The following is a 19,026-nucleotide window of genomic DNA, read 5'->3' on the forward strand; positions in this document are numbered from 1 at the left end:
TGGTATCATCGAATCGTTTTACGACTAGTTTGTGCTTGCCACTGAAAACAGCGACACGTGATTTGTCGCCCAAGGCACAAAATGCCTCCATAAACCGTACATGGAGACCAAGCCAGCGTAAGAGGAGGTTAGACAACATGGTAGCTCACAACGTGTACATCCTGAACCTTTTGTGCTACATCAAAACCTGAACGTAATTCATGAAAGTAGGAGGTGAGAGAACGACGGGCTTCCCGTCTTTCGCTTACGTTGGACAATAATCCTATGATGATGTAGAAAAGGAATCGACTTAAAAAAAGACTAAGCTCTCCCATTTTTGGGACGTTTCTACACCACTGATCTCATATTTACAATGTACATGACCATTGAGGAAGCAAGTCTGAGGTAACTATGTTTGCTAAAAGATGGACAAAATGAGCACACCTAATGTGCAAAAACCTCGCACCCTTTTGTTACCCACCGCTATTCACTCTTGGTCACAAGAGCACTGGGGTTTCAAGTAGTTATCAGAACTGAGTATCAACATAACAAGAGTTAGGTGCATAAAGGTTGGTAAAAAATTACTTGTTAAGCGAAAAACGTGACGGGTGTGGATAATTAAGCTACAACTGCACAGTTTCAAGGGGCTGGCAAGCAAGCAACAAGCAACGATCAACATTCCATTTACGTCCTGGTACATAAGCCGCATCAGAATTCCCTTTTCGTGATGCGGTCGCTATTCCATTCCAGTCTTTTCAGCTTATTTTGGGATTTCAACTCTAATGCAGGTTGCTTCCAGTTAACGTTTGCAGGTGAGAAGAACCACTTACCGCTTGTGCTCGTGTCCAAATTGAACAACGGGATAGTCAGAGCGCAAGCCTCGGAGACGCATCAATGGTTTCAATCGCATCTCGGTTACCTCAATCTTGGCTGCTTCAATCTTTTCTCCAGTATCATTCTGAACAGAAGTTAGATCTTTTCCACAGTTACATAAACCTGAGCATTGGCCTCTGTATGCTGACTAGTGAGTGTATTCATGGTCGTCGTCCAGCTACAAAACGTTCGAGTACCGACCTGTTTCATATTCCGGTAAGCAGCTCGCGGTCTTTTCTTGCGAATAATGATCTAGTTGAGCATACTTGAAGGCTCTTCCAGTATATAAGTGTCAATGAGAACCTTGACGTTCAAACCAAAACGTTCGAGTACCGACCTGTTTCATATTCCGGTAAGCAGCTCGCGGTCTTTTCTTGCGAATGATGATCTAGTTGAGCATACTTGAAGGCTCTTCCAGTACATAAGTGTCAATGAGAACCTTTTCAGTTCATGTCATGTCAGCGTCAGCCCAGACAAACCGTAACCACAATTAGGTAGTTGGCGTTGACAGAGTTGGCGAATCGTGTTTCGACCAATTTGCATTAACCCCTAAAAATAGCGTCAAGAGGTTGTCCGTTAACCAGCGTTGTTCACCCGTGATGATCTCAACTTCGCTCCATTGGGCCCAAATGCCCCAAAGAAGAGCATGGCAAATCTCAGTCATACGATTTGAGGTTGCTGCAGTGAAACACATTTTCTTGATTGGCGGCCTGCTTTCCGATTTGCAGTAGAGCTACTGCGCTTCCAGCTAAACACTTGACGACGGGAACGAAGACTGAAGGAAGCTCCGACAAACAGTTGGGATGGATCATTCTCCTGGAAAATTATACTAACTTATCAAACGCGATTTTGTCGCGGCTGCTGTTATGAAGGGCGAACTTAAGGCGCTCTTGATGTATACAAAACGATGGGTTGTCGGAAAAGCTTGAAACCATACCCACGGTGTGAACTTCGACAGCAATTCGCCAAGGCAATGAGAACGTTAGGCACGGTTTCCTGACTTCCATCGTTGCTGTCTTTCCTGCACGGGACATGCTAGATGTTTTGCATGCCCTATGACACCTGCTGGCAAAGTAATCCACTTAACTAAATCCCTTCGGTCAACGATGACTGATTCCACACGGATACGGCCGCTGAAGCGGTTTATTATCGCGCCACCGTCAGCTGTCAGTGGCCGTCCCGGCGCGCCTCCGAAGCGCGCGCACTCGCTGGCGGCGGCCGTGGCGGTCGTCGTCGCCCACATATCGACTGACTGCGCGACCGGGCGCCGTGTTGTGGCTCCGTCCAGGTGATGGGATCGATGGCACCGGCGGCGGCTCCACCACGGGCCAGTCATCGTGGCGACCCGTCGCTGACCGCCCGTGCGTGACGGCACCGGGCCGCGCCGACGGCGAACGGAGCGTCCAGCGCCGCTTGGTCGGCCGCACTGCCGGCTCGCCGACATGAAGGGCTTCGTGGTCGACGTCGACGAGGGACCGCCGCACAGCCGGCCGCCGTCCTTCGCCGAGTGCTACGTCTGCAAGAAGCAGTTCGGCTCGCACTCCATCGCGCTGCACGAGCCGCGCTGCCTGGAGCGTTGGCGTGCGGCGAACAGCGCACTGCCGACCGCCAAGCGCGCCGCCACGCCGGTTCGGCTGGACTCGCTGGGCTCGCGCGCGCCGGCTGTCGCATCGCTGACGTCCTCGTGGCCGTCCAGCAGCGGCCAGATGCGGGCGGCGGTGGCGGCTGGGCCGGGCAAGGGGCGCGCCGAGCGGCCGCGCACCACCACCCTCAGCCGGCCTAAGGTGCTCGACGCGGACAAGTGCACCGAGGTCGACATGTCGACGCGGCGCTGCAGCGAGCTGCTGGCGCTCGCCTCGCTGTCGAGCCGCAGCGGCGGCGAGTCGAGCTCGTCGCCCGACTCGGAGCAGGCGGAGCGGTCCGGACGGCGCGCTCGGCCCGGCACCATGCGGCTGGCGGTCGGACCGCGCGACCTCAACGTGCCCAACATCGAGTACCGCGCACGGACGGCCGTACTCTCGCCAGAGCGGAGCCGGCTGAGGCGCGCTAGCGACAACAGCCGCTCGTCGCCGGCGCGACAGCCGCACGGCGCGCGCCTGCCCTCACCGTGTGTCTCGTGCGGCAAATCGGAAAACCCGGAGCGGTTCCACAGCCACCCGGAGGAGGCGTCGCGCTCACCGGCTCGCGCGCGCCGCCTCGTCAAGAAGCGGCTCTCGATCCAGCGTCCGACGCCGGTGCGATACAAGCCGCAGCCGTCGCTGGACCCAGTAGCGCAGCGCAAGCAGCAGCAGCGTCAAGAGAAGCGGCGCAAGGAGGCGCGCCTACAAGAGGACGAGGTGCAGCAGGAGCGCCGGCGGGAGGCGCTGCAGCACAACCTGGCACTGACGCTGGCCCGGTACCAGAGGCCGGCGCTCGGTCCCACCTTCATTGTGTGCTACGTCTGTGGCCGCCAGTTTGGCCCCACATCCATGCCCATCCACCAGCCGCAGTGTCTCGAGGTGAGATGTTCGCTGCTACCAGCCGATCAGACATGGCCGTTCCAGGCAGGGTCAGGACCCCGAGCGCAGGCTGGGCCGGCGCAGGATGGACGAATAGAAAGACGGAAACGCACGTTCCCGCGACGTTTTGTATTGTGTTACTTCGGGCATAAGCGGCGAGCATCATTCTGCCAAGGAGGACCAGACGTGCTCTATCTGATGATGTGCCGTCCGTCATATGGGGCACAGAGCACAGGATGTGTCGAGTGAACCGCAGCGGAGTCAGAACGCCTTGAGAATGCAGCTTTAGCCTCTTGGAAGTCATACATAACTGTATGTAGTATGTGCGTTTTCCCACCCCGCACCAAAATCCTCTGCCCTGGTCCGTTTTATGTGGTCGTCAGCCACACCAACCTCCGCGGGCTAATGGCCGCACTGAATCCGACACGGCCGGGACGTTCCGCAGCCAGATCTGGGGATAAGCTATCGACTCGGTAAAATTGTGCCCAGTTGATTTACGAACGAAATAGCCCCGGCATCATCTCCGATTGCAATGAGCGAGGAACCCATGCCAGCATGCACAGAATCATCTAAATTATGTGTACATTGACGGCGTACATGGTCGTAAGAACGGAGTTCTGAAGAAAAGTGGTCGAGTGCCAAAAGCACGCGTTCAACATAAGTTTTGAGTAATTTTTTGACGTTACTCGCTGTTTTAACATTACCTAACAGGTCGACACTGCCCAATGTCCATGTGCGCATCCGAAAAGCGAGTCACACGAAAGGAGAAAATCAATTGCCAGTGACGCATGGCAGTTTTTGTGTGCCGACAGCAAAAAATAAGCGCGGCGGGCTGAATGTTCGCACGTCACAGCTAGCTGTACAGCCCTGTCCGAGAACTACCAGCCATTCACCGAACACCTACACCAAACACCGAGTGCTGAATTCCCCGAACCAGCTGGCTGCTTCTGTGCTGTTGGTATATTTATGACCACATACCTCAGCAAGAGTCATTGGGACGTTTTGAAAACATCATTACGGCCGCGCGGAGACGGCGCGTCGTGTTTAGGCCACTGTGTTATACACTAGCCTGCATCGATCCATGGCCGTGCAGAGGCGTGCAACCGCGATGGCTATAGCTATCGACAGACCTGCACAGAGGCTACGCGGGTAGCTGCTCGGGCACGGCTGGCCGCAGTCAATGCGTCCGGAAAGGAGCACAGCCGTGCTTGCCATGGTGAATAATAGCTGAGCCGGGGACGCGCAGCGGTGCACGAGGTTGGCGATCGATGGTAATCGGCACCGGCGGCAGAACGGCCCATCCGAACCGGCTGCGACGGTTCGATCAAAGTTCCGCCACCGTGACGTAGCACGCGCCACGCGCCATGCCGCGTTCATTAGCCAAGACGCGTGCCTGAATCACAAAACTGTCCGAAGGATTTAGACTCTTTCTGCAGTCATGGACTGGTGCGGCAATATCCGAGACGGACCATGGCATCATGGCTGATGTGGCTCATGTCTGACGCTTGTCACGCAGTCCCGCCGCTTTGCTGTCGCACTGTAACGCGGCCGGGATCGATAGTCGATCACCGGCTTATTTCCGTCCCGCCAGCGTCGGGCCGGTGGTAACTGAGGCGCGCGCTCTGCCCGGCAGCGGTGGTACAAGTCGACAGCGGCGCTACCCCGGCGAAAGCAGGGCCCGGCGCCACAGCCACCCGACGAGCTGCCCGAGGGCGCCACCCTAGAGGAGTACAACCAGCTGGCCACCGACGAGGCGCAGGTAACGGCGGCGGGGGGGGGGGGGGGGGCAGGGCGGCTGTCGGATTGTGTGCCGGGGTGTGGCGTTACCGATGTGCTGCGAGTGGTGGCGATGTCCAGAGGGAAGCGTTAGACATTTAGCCGAGATTTGATGCGATGGGGGCGCCGTTTTTTCTATGAGAGCGATGACTGGGCGACGCGAAGAAACGCTATTTGATTCCAGCCATCCAAGCATAACGACGGTTCGCTGAGAAGGTTGTGAAATTCAATCACACCTAAGCGCACTTTCCGAGATTTGCGTCCTGCCAGAATCCAAATGCATGCCTCAACCCTCAAATTTACTGGGGGATTTTTTGTGCTTTTATTGGCGTTGCTGGCATGCCCCATGGCTGCAATACCGATAACGTTGCTAATTTTGTCATAATATTTAATACATCATGTGTCATTTCACCTTACCAATATTATCAGCTGCTGGCATTTAAAGCCAACGTGTCCAGGGTCCGATAACCGTAATTGATCTGTGCAACAAGGACAAAAATTCTGACAAGTTTGTAATATTTATAGCTCATGCTTCAACAGCTGTTAGCGGAAATAACTCGCCGTTAGACCCAACAGAACACAGGTGTTTTGGACCGACAGGTGGTTATGGGCGAATGCATGAGCTGCAGGTAGTAGGCGAATACCGTATGCGATTGGAGCCTTTTGGAGGAATGCCAGTGACGATAAGGGATGAAGTATGACTGCGCTGTTAAAGAGACAATACATTTTTTCAACTGTAGATAATGTTGTGTAGAATCTCACATCTTAGCGGATGGGTATAAAGCATGGCCATTAACGTGGATACATTCGCCAAGGAAAGCCGTGTGAATAGAATGGCTTAGAAATGTCAATAAAACGCAACGTATAACGTGGGCTCTCCACCTGAAATGCGCTGATAAAAACAAACAGTCAGAGCCACCGAGCGCTCACCTGTTGAAAGGTGTAACAATCGATGACCGTTGTGCATTCCTAACGCTTCAAGCAAAGCGTGACCGGTTAGCGCCCGTCCGCGTGACCGGTTGGCACCCGCCTGCGTGACCGGTTGGCACACGTCTGCGTGACCGGTGAGCACCCGCCTGCATGACCGATTAGCACCCGTCCGCGTGACCGGTTAGCACCCGTCTGCGTGACCGGTTAGCACCCGTCTGCGGGACCGGTAAGCACCCGTCTGCGTGGCCGGTTATCACCCGTCTGCGGGACCGGTTAGCACCCGTCTGTGTTACGTCGGCACGCGCACAGGTACGCGTTTGAAGCTTTCGTCGCTGCGGTACCTCCAGGAGGTACTAAGTTATCAATGGTGGTGCTGAATCGGGGCCAGACAAATTTTGACTAATTCGCGTCGGATGTCGCACATCCGTCTACGGCTCAACTCAGCGGCGTCGGCACCGTTTCTAAGTCACCGCAGAGTAGAATCGGTACGTACCGACACCAGGGCTTAGTTTTATTGAGCGGAGCTACAAATGTACACACATTGGGATCGTACGGTGCAAGCTCACGTGCCGTGAAAAGTCACTGTTATTTCAGCGACATCTTTTTCGTGAGTCATTCGTGGATCTGACGGCTCGCGGGAGCTCCGTTGCCTTTGATGTCTGCGCCCATTCGGGGTTATTTCGATTTTCCTCGGTTCGTAAATTTGCCTGCTAAGATTCGTTCCAGTTCTTTCATCTCTAGTATACGCTAGGCAGCTAAACCTAGACGTACTTATTGAAAGCACCAGGACAGGGCGCTGGAACGGTGGCCATAACCATCTTAGCATATTGTTTCCACGCGTCATGGAGCATAACAAATCTCAGCGTCGAAAATATAAAATACGAATACGAAGAAAATATCCAACATGCCATCCTGCACACACTAGAATTCCGCTTCCTCCAACAGAGGACAAAACCAAGCAGCATCAGGGCTGTCATGCACTGAGAGAAGTGTCATGCATGAAGTGCAAGCATCGTTTGCCCCGATGGCATGCATGAAGATAGTCTTGTGGTCCAAAACGCGAGAACTTGAGTGCAGTCTTAATTGGATTGAAGAACTGCAGTCTGATTATGAGTTGGATTTGTGTGAATAGTTAACGGCATTGCATCGTCTCATTTACGCCACGCAAGCCATTTGTTACCAAAGGGTAATATAATCCTTTAACAGCTGTGACGGTAGCGAAAGAAACGTCAAGGCGTCCCCCGTGTCTATTCGACACACCTTGCAAAGAGCGCGGGTGCATTATGGAATGCACATGGCCTGCTCTATGACTGCTCTTCCGTCGCTCCCACGTCGTGCAAACCCAACGATTCAGCTCGTGCCAGCAATGGCTCCGGAGGACTCCGCAGGCCGCTGGCTCTTTGGACGCGACCCCGTTGTTGAAATGGCCGACGCCCGCCGGCCGTGTCATTTGACCGAGTGATGGACACCGTGTCGTTGGGCTGAGTGATGGACTCTGTGTCGTTGGGCCGAGTGATGGACACCGTGTCGTTTGGCCAGGTGATGGTCACCGTATAGTTTGGCCGAGTGATGGGCACCACGCCGTTGGGCCGATTGATGCCCACCGTGTCGTTGGGCCCAGTTCAGGACGCCGTGTCGTCTGACCGAGTGATGGTCACTGTGTCGGGGTCGGCGAATAGTGAGCGCCGGGTTCTGGGAAGCGCCGCGGGCGATCAGACCCCGTGGCGTATCGGCCGGCTATTCGACGCTCGATGGGCGCGCACAGCGGGGGCCCGTGGCCACGGACCCACCTGCCCCGCTCAGGGCACGTGTCGGGGCGTCTGGTCACGTGACCCGGGTCACGATCGGCATACGACCGCGGCTGTAACGCGAGCGGACGCAACGCGCCAGAGACACCGACTCAGGTGCGGTCTGCCCTTATGGCACAAAACATTGCCCTGAAGTCACGGAACAAGTAAATAGCACGGACTCGGCTTCAGTAAATCGATACAGGTGGTTTTCGGGTCTAAATTTTGCCGAATAGCAGCTTTGTCAAGCAGGCAATCCCAGATTTACGTGGATATTTCTGATAACAGCCAATCGAGCCAAATTAGTTCCCAATGTAGGGATCCATGTAGGGATCATTTCTTGTAGTAATCCATGTAGGGATCAGGAACCTTACTAAACGTTCAACTTTTAATCCAAACGGATATTTCTGACAATAGATAACAAAGCCCAATTAGCTTGCAAGCATTAAATGATTAGGGCCTGGTCCAGAAAAAAACTTTATATTCTTTTGGAGATCAGACCCAATAAACCAAGCGGTTTAAATGCGGCAGGCCACGACAACTGTCAATATAGCCGGCAACTTGTCCAATCTAAATCAAGTAAGCATAGTGTTAACAAAATCAAATGTGTTCACTCGAGATGGTTTAGAATCTATGGATGTGGGTCACGCCTAAGCTTTTATCCGCCCTCATTGCCGCCAAATAGTAAACTGGATTTCTTCATTTGTATCTACTTGTCTAAACTTACATAGCTTTCACTTAACACAGATGCATCTTTTTGAGCAGCAGAGTTTGGGTAAAATGTAGCATAGGCGTAGGAAGGTTTCAAAAAGTGGGGGGAGGGGAAGCTCATGGCGTGCTTCAGGAACTTTTTCTAGAAAGCAAGTCCGATGACCGGGGAGGGGAGGGGATGGAGATGGAGGTCCTTATCTCTCTTTATTCAAATGTCATGGCTGTTTTGCTAAATATGGACCTAACGCTATTTCTCACTGGTGTAGAACCTTGCTTGTTCGACCCACCTATGTCATTCGGCAAATAGGCTGTCCAGCTTCCCAGAACTATTTGTCCCTTTCAACATTGTCTTTCCCGGGGAGGCGAAATTCCAAGCGCGGGTGAACATTTTGGGTCATTGAGAAGGCATCTGCCTACACAGGGTAAGGCCAAAATATGGCCTGGACGTATGTGGGTGAGAATTTTGAAAGCGAATCGATGGCTCACAGTGCGGTAAGTTTTTATGTGTCTTCATTTCGCTGGCTGAGTTTCAATAGATAAGACTTGTCGCAGCATTTTAGACAGAAACAAATTCGGAGGCTTGAAACCGCCAATAACAGTGTGACCAAAACCAAACAACTGGAAATTCTCCTTTTCAAAACCAAACCACAAAATGAAGGCCCTTCTGTCAAACCTTCCGTGCCTGGGCCCTGCTACCGTCCGCCCGCCGTTGACGGCCACTGCTCTGGGCCGGCTGTCTCCCGCATGACTGACTGCGAACTGATCGTATGGTTGCTTTGTTGCATATTTTTGGATCGGCATTACTACTAACTGGTCTGTAAAGCATATGTTAGACGCCTGCAGCAGCATCTTGTTCCGAATTATTTTTTCTTACACCACACCATCGCAGAAAAAAAAACTCCGGGATGCTGCCTGCCTTAGATATGAATTGGTCCAACATACATTTTATTGCCCATCATTCAACGCAGACGACTTGATATGCTTTTGTGTGCAGGCAGTGGCGTAGCCAGAGTCTTGCCAAGGAGGAAAACGGTGTTGAAAAAGCCCCTCTTGTGTTGACCTCCCCCCTAAAAATTACCGGATATAGCTTACTTGTTAACAAGGGAAACGGTTTTCTTCGTTTTATTGCTATTTTTACTTTGCAACCAGAACAGAAAGCAGAAACTGCCGTGGTATCAATTCTGTTCGGATTTTGAAGTCAATAAAGTGCAAAAATCAGGCGTTGAAAGATCGCATGAAATAACTCACCGGCGCCCTTCATTTACAATGGCTTAGTGGACTCTTTCTAAATCGATAAAATTCAGAGCCTTTTTCATGTTTTATCTGGGCTCTACAGAAAATAAGGACATCGCGAAGGTAGATTGTAGATCGACAGTTTTAGCCAATGCCTATCGGTGGACGAAAATGATGACGCTTCTGAAATAATTACCTTAAGACACTTAAATCGAGTAGTAATGCAAGTTATATGACATAATTTTGAGCATGTGCACGCGCAAATCTTAGCAAAAAAAACCGACGTCAGACGTTGCAGTCTCCCTAGGACGCGCAGCAACTGCCCAACAGCTAATACTAAGCCGTGGACGACGGGCATTCGGAAAGGATGACGCCTCCGAAAGAAGTACCTTTGAACGCCTCAGGACATCAAATCTTACATTTAGAAGACAGTCTGGGCGCATATTTCACGTGCGCGATTTTTAGACTGATGATAAGAACAGATTGGCCCTTAAAGCATAACAAACTGATGCCGGAATCTGGTGGTGGATTTGGAAGAGTAATGATAGAATCTCTATTTTTCGTGCTTCTGTAACTACAAATCTGCCCAGAAGACAGATAACTACGGCGTCCGCCGTCTGCTGACAGTTGCTGTGGCCGACGCCGTTCGGTTTTACGGAAGCTGTAACTCAGGTCAGCGCTGTCCTTGCGCTCGAGGTTTCGGGCGGGCATGTTCAAACATGTCGATGCAACTTATTTTACTAATCCATCCTGAAAAAATGAACGTTCTCAGGCAAACATGGGATCGCATTGTTTTTTTTTAAACTCATTTCAACCCACTCTGTTCAATAATAATGAGACCACCACTCTACTCAACCATACTGAGATTCCTAATTTCGTTCCAGGCAAGGGCCCATTGAGAAGAACACCAGGGGCACATTAACGTTTGGGGTCAAGGGTTGAAGAGCCATTACGTCTCATCGCCAAGTGCCTTCTGGCTGTCATTCTGGCTACAGGGCCGGGATTTCCTGGTCGATCCGGAGGTCATTAGAAAGATATATCATCAAATTGTTCCCCTTCCACGGGAGGCCATCTGACCCGCGCAGTTGGCCCTGAATGAGTACAGAAACCCCCACTGACACAACAGCATCCCTGATCGCCGCAGGTGGTCCAATAATCGTCACATGGACTCCGGTTCCGTGTTTGTTGTGTTCTTCAGAGATATTGAGGACTCCCTAAACGCAGATTGTAGATGAAATGGGGCCCCAAACTTGTATTAGCATGGCTAATGCATGTTTGTCTTAAAATGTTCAAGATTTATTCGGAATTGATTACATAGATAAGACAGTAGTATTAGCCTTATTCCTCGGAGAAAAACCAGAAGAATGAAGATATAGTTGGGTTGATATTTCGGCAACATGCCTTTATCAAAGCAATAGCTGAAGTGGACTCCCTTCTGTCCTCACTTCGGCCATTGTTTCGATAAAGGCATGTTGCCGAAATATCAACCCAACTATATCTCCATTCTTTTGGTTTCTCTCCGAGGAACAAGGCTAATACTATTGTCTTACATATGTGAATAATGTTCCTCGCTAATGCACTGAACAACGTACAGCATTGGTGACTGACAAACACTTTGTAACATGATTGGAACATGCGCGCTCGCAAGTCATAGCAACAGCAGCCTCGATACCCAGCGTTGCAGTCTCCATGGGCCGCGCGATCTTGGTCTTGCGATTGTAACACCAAGTGGTGACCAGTTAACAGCCCAAAAAGATGATGCATCTTGAGGAAGATGGCGGGTGAACTGGGTAAATTGGCATATATTTTAAATGTAGTGCAAAAGTGAGCCAAACACAGCCTTAATCTGAAGTGTGTGTAGGGGGGGGGGAGGAGGTACAGTTAATACTGTTGGTCCCCTGACCTCCCTGTTCCTACACCCATGAAATGTAGAGAGGTCCTCTCGAGGTCTTCCTAACTGGCCACTAACCCACCGCCTGTTGTACGTTTCAGAGGGTGAAGGGTGAGAAGAGACGTGCCTCCGTGGCAAATCCCACCGAGTCGGACAAGGCCAAGTCGGAAGAGAGCTTGTTTTTCATACAGTTTTAGGTGAATGACTGTGCTAGCCAGTACTTATGCCGGCAGTTGGGAGTGTAAATACATGCATAATGCGTACATAACCATGCTTTTGGAGTTGTCCCTGCTGTGCTGCTCGGCGGTGGGAAAACCGATCAAGCACCATGGTATCATTAATATCACGCGACCTGCAGCCAGTGGCAACTGAAACTGTGTCAGGAACCAAAAACACAAAAGAAGAAAAAAGGAATGATAACTCAGCAAATGAGTGATCATCGACACTATTCGTCGTGAATAGCTTTCAAACAAACAGGCACCAAGGGATCTAGCAGAAATCCTACGCCCTGCGTACAAACCGTGCGACGTACAACAATCCTTTGACGGTGCTAAAATGAGCACAGTTAAAAGATGCTCGCATCACGAAGCAAACCGTTGTTTTTGTTATAGTTTCAAGTATAAAAGAAGGACACCCAAACAGTCGCCCGTGGCTGCCGCTAGGCACTAGGTAGACAGCTGTATGGGAATGACACAGGAACGGTGACCTGCATTTTTTACTGGCTTAACGGATCGAATGCAAAATTATCCACCTGGCTGGAGGCAATCTTGAGTTGTTGGACATAGACGCACTTATCAACCTAATGAGGTTGAGCTTATAGCGAAACGTGAGATTATCACGAAAAGTGTGTTTAAAGGAAGTGTTCCACTTTTATATCGGGTTTTGAACTGAAATCGATATTTTGAAGACCTTTCAGTGCTGTTCACACGCCTCAGCTTCCTAAGGCCTAAGCCCCTCTAGTTTCTGAACCACACGCCCACGAAAATTGGGGAAGGTATATCGGGGAGGGTACTTGAAAGTCACCGCGGAATTCATGACGTCATGATAACGTCATTGAAACCTTGCCATTCCATAAGCCATGCAGTAGCGCAGGCCAAGAATAATATAATTGTTGAGGCGTTCATATCTGGCGTTCGCGAGTGCGATCTCGAGATATAACGGCCGTCAGTTGACTCTGAATCAATGTGCAAGGTACGACGACGCAATCAAACCATCACGCATTGAGAAGCATGCTTACTAAATGGAGAATTGTGCTGTCTGGAGCAGTATTTCTACTTAAGAATCATTCCAATGGTTATACGTGGGCTTGTGCCATCATACCTGATGCTTGCTTCAACATCTTCAAATGTGAAACATTACCTTCGAGATGTTTAATTTGTTATTATTTAGGTAAGTCAAGTACTTAGGTACGTTAAGGTAAGGCATCCTTAGGAATGCCTTACCACCACGGCCCAAAAAAATTACATTGGAAATGTTTCATTTCTGCCTGCCCGGAACGCCTCGGCAGCATTGCATTGATGACTATTTCTGTCTGTCCGGTAGGGTTTTATACTGAAGACACTCTGTTTCTGCCTGTCCGGTACACCTCAGTAGGATTACAATGCAATGCAGAGGCTTTACTTCTGTCTGTTCGGTACGGCTCAGCGGAACTACATTGGAGATGCTCCGTTTCTGTCTGTCCGGTACGGGTTTACATTGAAGACGCTCTATTTCTGTCTGTCCGGTGCACCTCAGTAGGATTACATTGCTATGAAGAGACTCTACTTCTGTCTGTCCTGTACAGCTCAGCGAGATTACATTGGAGATGCTCTGTTTCTGTATGTCCTGTGCAGCTTAGCAGTACTACATTTGAGACGTTCTATTTCCGTCTGTTTTGTACGGCTCAGCTGGATTGCATTGAAGATGCTCTGCTTCTGTCTGTCCGGCATGGTTCAGCGTAATTGCATTCAATACGCTCTGTTTCTGCCTGTCCGGCACACCTCAGCAGCATAGTATTACATTCAAGACGGTCTTCTTCCGTCTGTCTGGAGCGGCTCAGCGGAATTTATTGATGACGCTCTATTTCCGCCCGCACGGGACGCCTCAGCAGGATTCAGTTGCGTGCTGGCAACCGGCCAAGCCAGTTTGGTTTCCGCCGAATGTGACGCAGGTCGATCCAGCGGCCGTTTTCTCATTTAGGCGCTGCGTGCTGCGGTTCCTGCAGCCGTCCCGGCCCGTGCCTGTCACTGGGCTCGCTCCGGCTCGCTCCAAGACACGGCACGCCCTCAGCACCGGAGTCGGACACCCCCCTCCCCCCGTGGCATAGCGACACGAGAGACATTCGGCCCCGTGCACTCTGCTACGCTCTGTAGAGTGTGGCGGCAGCCTACGCGCTGCTTGCTGGCGCAGTGGGTGGTTCGGACCAATCAGGTGCAAGGTTGGATGTCCAGGAAGTGAGATGCTGTGAGCTTCACGGTGATCCTATTGTCCGCGTTTTTGCCGCTGGTGCACGCTGAGCATTCTGTCTTCAATAGCAGATTTGACCCTCTGTCTGGATACAGGACTTTGTTGGATGGTGCTGATGGTGACAGCGCTTTTTTGGCAAGATTGGGTCGTGCTCATCCCCCAGCTCATGTCACAAAACAGCGCGCCCAAAAAGCCTATTCCTACAAGTTTTTCGGATACTTTTCAAATTTAACATAGATTTTGACATTGATTCAAACACAATTGTATCTAAAAAACAGCAAACTTGTGTTTCATGGTTCAGATAAAACTTGTGTCACCAAATGCTAAGTTCCATAATGTTACCCAACAACAGCCAGAGACCTTACGGGGCACAACGGCAAACGTGCATCTGGCACCAGGTGCAGACGTGGGACATGAAGTAAGGCAACATCTTTGTTTCACCCATGGGTATCGTAGTCAGTATGAACCCAAACAATGCGTCCTGCGTCCGGGACGCCAAGAGTAAGAAACGAAAGGTCCAGTCTGTTGAACACAGATTGGTGCCTCAGCACCAACTGCCGACTTTTTCTTGGGCCAAAGGTCAGCGTTTTGCACTTGATGGACTGATTGCGATATATCATATATATATATATATATATATATATATATATATATATATATTTCATATATATATATATATATATATATATATATATATATTCATATATATATATATTTCATATATATATATATATATATTCATATATATATATATTTCATATATATATATATATATATATATATATATATATATATATATATATATATATGAACTGCTACACCAAAACAGGGTAGGCAATAAATTGCGATGTAACCGGCCACTCGTCTGATGATATTTGCGTGCGTCAAACTATATCTTAACTGCTTTTAACTCACTGCTTGCTAGATGGCAGCTCGAACCGGTCGCTGCTGAAGTTCCAGGTGTTTGGGAGAAACCGTTGTAAAGATTTGTCGACCGTTGCAGTTTCGCAATGTACCGGAAGCTAGCACCTAGCTTCCATCACCAGCCGAAACACCGGCAGCGGCTCTGTGGCCATAGTTGTTCGTTTCTCCGTAAGAGTTATCAGTATTGGTAAATTTAGAGATTGCCATGCATGTCAAGGTATGAGTGACCGAAAATTAGCAGCCGTGATTGCAATATTTGGGTGAAGTGTACACAGACAAGGACGCCCCTTGGAATGCACTGTAAGCACTGGCTTAACGTACAGGCTATTTATTCGGAATAAATAAAGCTGGGGAGAGAGCTCATAGGCGCAAGCCATTCATCATGACACTCCTTGCCATGTTGGGCAACTTATCTAGTGACGCCACCGGCTCCCCATAAGACATCCAGCAGCGCCATTGCACAGCTCCTGTCTCCGATGAGGCAACCTCGATGTGTGCAGTCGAGGGTCACGCTCCCCCACGACGAAACCGCATCACACATCTGTATACCCTCACGACGAAACCGCATCACACACCTGCATACCCTCACGACGAAACCGCTTCATACACCAGCATACCCTTACGACGAAACCGCTTCATACACCTGCATACCCTCACGACGTAACCGTTTCATACACCTGCACACCCTCACGACGAAACCGCTTCACACACCTGCATACCCTCGCGACGTAACCGTTTCATGCACCTGCATATGAGTCGGTTTCGCCAAAAACGGTCACCACCTTCAATACGTATGATATCTCTGCCTGGATCCACAAGTCCGGTTGGGCCTGGTTACGCACGCCAGGTCACTTGGTTCATTGTACGGGAGTCGTCACGTTTTCCCAACAATGTCCTGCGTAGCTTTAGCATCCCCATAACTTTGGTTTTTCTCTGCTCATCTTTGCCTGCTGCGGTTTGCAGCGGGGCTGGATAAATTTATCGAGCTAGGTGTGGGTACTGAGCGTTATGTGTATGCTCCCAGATGATGGGGCCAGAGGTTCAAGTTAAACGGACGCGATAATCTTGCGATAATTGTGTATTTAGTTCGCTGCTCATATGTGAAACGAAGTCAGCTGGTGGTTAATATAGCCATGTGTATGATGCTATGCGTTTTTCAGCACAGCTTGGAAGTCCAGGACGAGCACGAAATTGCAGACAATGAAGAGGTTGACGAGATCATGAACGAACACCAGTCGAGATCATGAGCTCCGCATCCGTCCTTGACAATAAATGACAATTCTTAGTATCATCCTCAAGACTGATGATTCTCTGAGAGAGATGTGCTATCTCACATAAACTGCTTCTACAAACACCATTACATTGCCTGGCGATTGAGCTGCTGATAGGCGTGCGCCGCCCGCAGCGGCAAAATGGATTCGAAGGCACAACACGCGGAATTCTGTCGATGGGAGACCAGGCCGAAAACGATGAGCACTTCGTCTGCCCGTGAACGTCACGAGCCTTTAAAAACACTCAGGTCTTGTGGTGCCCAAGGAACAAGGCGAACGTGGGAGCAGCGCTCGCTGCCGTCAGTGCAGAGTCATGTCGGACAGGTTTATGTGCATATAGTTCCTGTCACCTTTTATCATCGCTATCATCGTCATCATCATCATCGTCATCATCGTCATCGTCGTCATCGTCGTCATCATCGTCGTCGTCGTCATCGTCATCATCGTCATCATCTGTTGGAGCTGCAGCCCTCACCTCTCCCTTCTTGGCCTCACGCCTCCTTCGGTAACTGCTGCCACCTTGAACAGACCCTAAAAGCTTCAGGATGTTCATGATACCAATCTCAAACCTGCGAAGCTCGGACGCAATTTCCTTCTTCCTTTGCACCACCTTAACTGTTATTGCGTTCAGGGCGCTTTCTATGCGCCTCGACAGTTTTACTAGATCCGGTCCTGTCGTGTCAAGTGTTTCCACTTCAAAATTGTTCGCCACTTTTAGTGGTGGTTTTGGAGGTGACGGGATGTCCTCCACAATGGTTTCCTCCTTTGTCACTACTTCTTCCGAATCGTCTCCATCATCTTCAACAGACACGACGTCGACTTCTCCTGCAACATTAGTTCGATATTAGGTACTACTAACGGAATCTACATCAGTGCAAGATTTCACACTTCTCGATATTAGCTTAAGTTGTCAAAGAGTTCTGTCTTAACAATTTATTTTTAAGTGATAGCTTTCCAACAATGTGACAACAATGGTGATGTTGCAAAGAAGCCTTTGAACTCTTGTGAGTTCTTACCTCCTCGCGCACGTGGGAAAAACGCCACTGTGAAAAGAATGACGGTCACCCAAACATAAGCAGAGGGTTTCATGCTAAGGCTCGTTTAATTCCCCAGTAAGCCGCTCCAAATAATGCACACGTGCAATGACCATGGTTTCTATTTACAAATATCTTATGAAAATACGTATTTCGGATAGATATGCTACTTGACTATTCTCTTCCAAAGAGAATGATATTGGGGCTAATTTTGACAAAATAGTCCAAGCTTGGAAAAATGCAGACGGAAGGAAAGTGAAGCGTGCTGTAATTCTGCTGTATTCTTTCGGTGGTAAGCGCTGGTCATCAAAAAATATATAACAACAGACAGAACAATCAGCTGTTAGTCAAAATGCGTTTCCACCAACACCGGTGTCCCGTACGTTTTGTTGTGAACCAGCCTGAGATGAACACCAGTGGCAGTATATATGCATACCTGTTTATGTAACGATCACTTGAGGTTAAGGGAAACAAGGCGCATCAAAATTCGGAATTGGTTACGATGACTTGATGTAGATTAGCCGCTCTTCATGGCTGTTGTGGTGTATAAAATTGTTGCGCAAAGGTTAGGCGTTTCCTAGCATTTAGCTCCATGACGTTGGATACAAACTCACCTAGGTGTTGAATAACCGTGTTTTATTTCTAAGATTAAGGAGTTCCTTATGCTGTCATTCTCGAGTAAACGGAAGTACCTTCCTTACGTGATAACCTTCATTGAGTATTACACAAGGAGCTGCCTGGGGTTTTTCATGACACAAATGCAAGACATACCAAGAGACACAGGGTAAAAGTTTATTTATCGCCGTCAAATTTGTCGTTGCTTCCCGACAAAGCTGCATGATGCGAAAATGTCGGAGACGTAATTCTCTCTCTCTCTGGAATGATTGCAGACTGACTTGGAAAGAGTAAATAGACACGATAAGTCACCACAGCCACAGATCATTAACGACCACAAGCCCTATCCTGTCTTTGTTTCTGTCCGCACCAAACTAGGCGTGTGTGGTGCGCCAGCCACCATTACGGCAGTTCCGCTTTATGCTGCACTGATGCGCCGCGGGTCCGATTAAGGTTTCTAGTGGCAAATTAGACTTAAGAGTGCCGTTGAAGTTTTACCTCGCGTTTAATGTCAGCGCACACGAAGTTCGTGTTGACTGTATGCGCTGGGCAGGCAGTTTCTAGTTCAAGACATAGCTGGTTTTGAATGTGAAGTCACGGTTGCGTTGCTTGTAGCGACACCAGCCTGGGTGATGTTTAGACCTGCTTGCTGGTGTTTCCGGCAGATGACACCGCTAGCGCGCGCCATTCTATTCCACATCATTGGCGAATGATGGTCGATTACAGTCGTGCACTAAGCCTCGCATCTTGCCGGATTGTCGGGCTTGGTACTGATGCTCACGCTGCCTGGAATTCGGCCGGACGTTGACCCGCACTGTGGGTTGACCCGTCAGACCCGCACTGTGGGTTGATTTTCGGGACATGTGAGTTTAATTTATGTATGCGACCCAATTAGCCCTCTCTCGTTACCTCAGAAAATGCAGAGTTGCGCCGGGCATTCTGCCTCATCTCCGGGCATCTCCGCCTCCGAGATCGGAAGGAAAAATACGACATGCAATATCATATGCAATACGACATGCAATATGATGGGTGAACTTGCCCTGACACTTGCCCACCACC

General features: G+C 49.8%; 1 protein-coding gene across 1 annotated transcript; it reads left to right on the forward strand.

Annotated features, from left to right (window-relative positions):
• The first annotated feature begins 2,294 nt into the window (after positions 1-2,294).
• LOC119100117 (zinc finger protein 474) lies at positions 2,295-11,875 on the forward strand. Its single transcript, XM_037223230.1, has 5 exons — positions 2,295-2,560; positions 2,627-2,770; positions 2,903-3,350; positions 4,984-5,109; positions 11,780-11,875. Exons 1-5 carry the CDS (start codon positions 2,295-2,297, stop codon positions 11,873-11,875), a joined length of 1,080 nt encoding a protein of 359 aa, XP_037079125.1.
• Positions 11,876-19,026: the final 7,151 nt, after the last annotated feature.

The sequence above is a fragment of the Pollicipes pollicipes genome, unplaced genomic scaffold (assembly GCF_011947565.3).
Source record: "Pollicipes pollicipes isolate AB1234 unplaced genomic scaffold, Ppol_2.1 Scaffold_4881;HRSCAF=5763_pilon_pilon_pilon, whole genome shotgun sequence".
In the NCBI taxonomy this organism is placed as follows: Eukaryota; Metazoa; Arthropoda; class Thecostraca; order Pollicipedomorpha; family Pollicipedidae; genus Pollicipes; species Pollicipes pollicipes.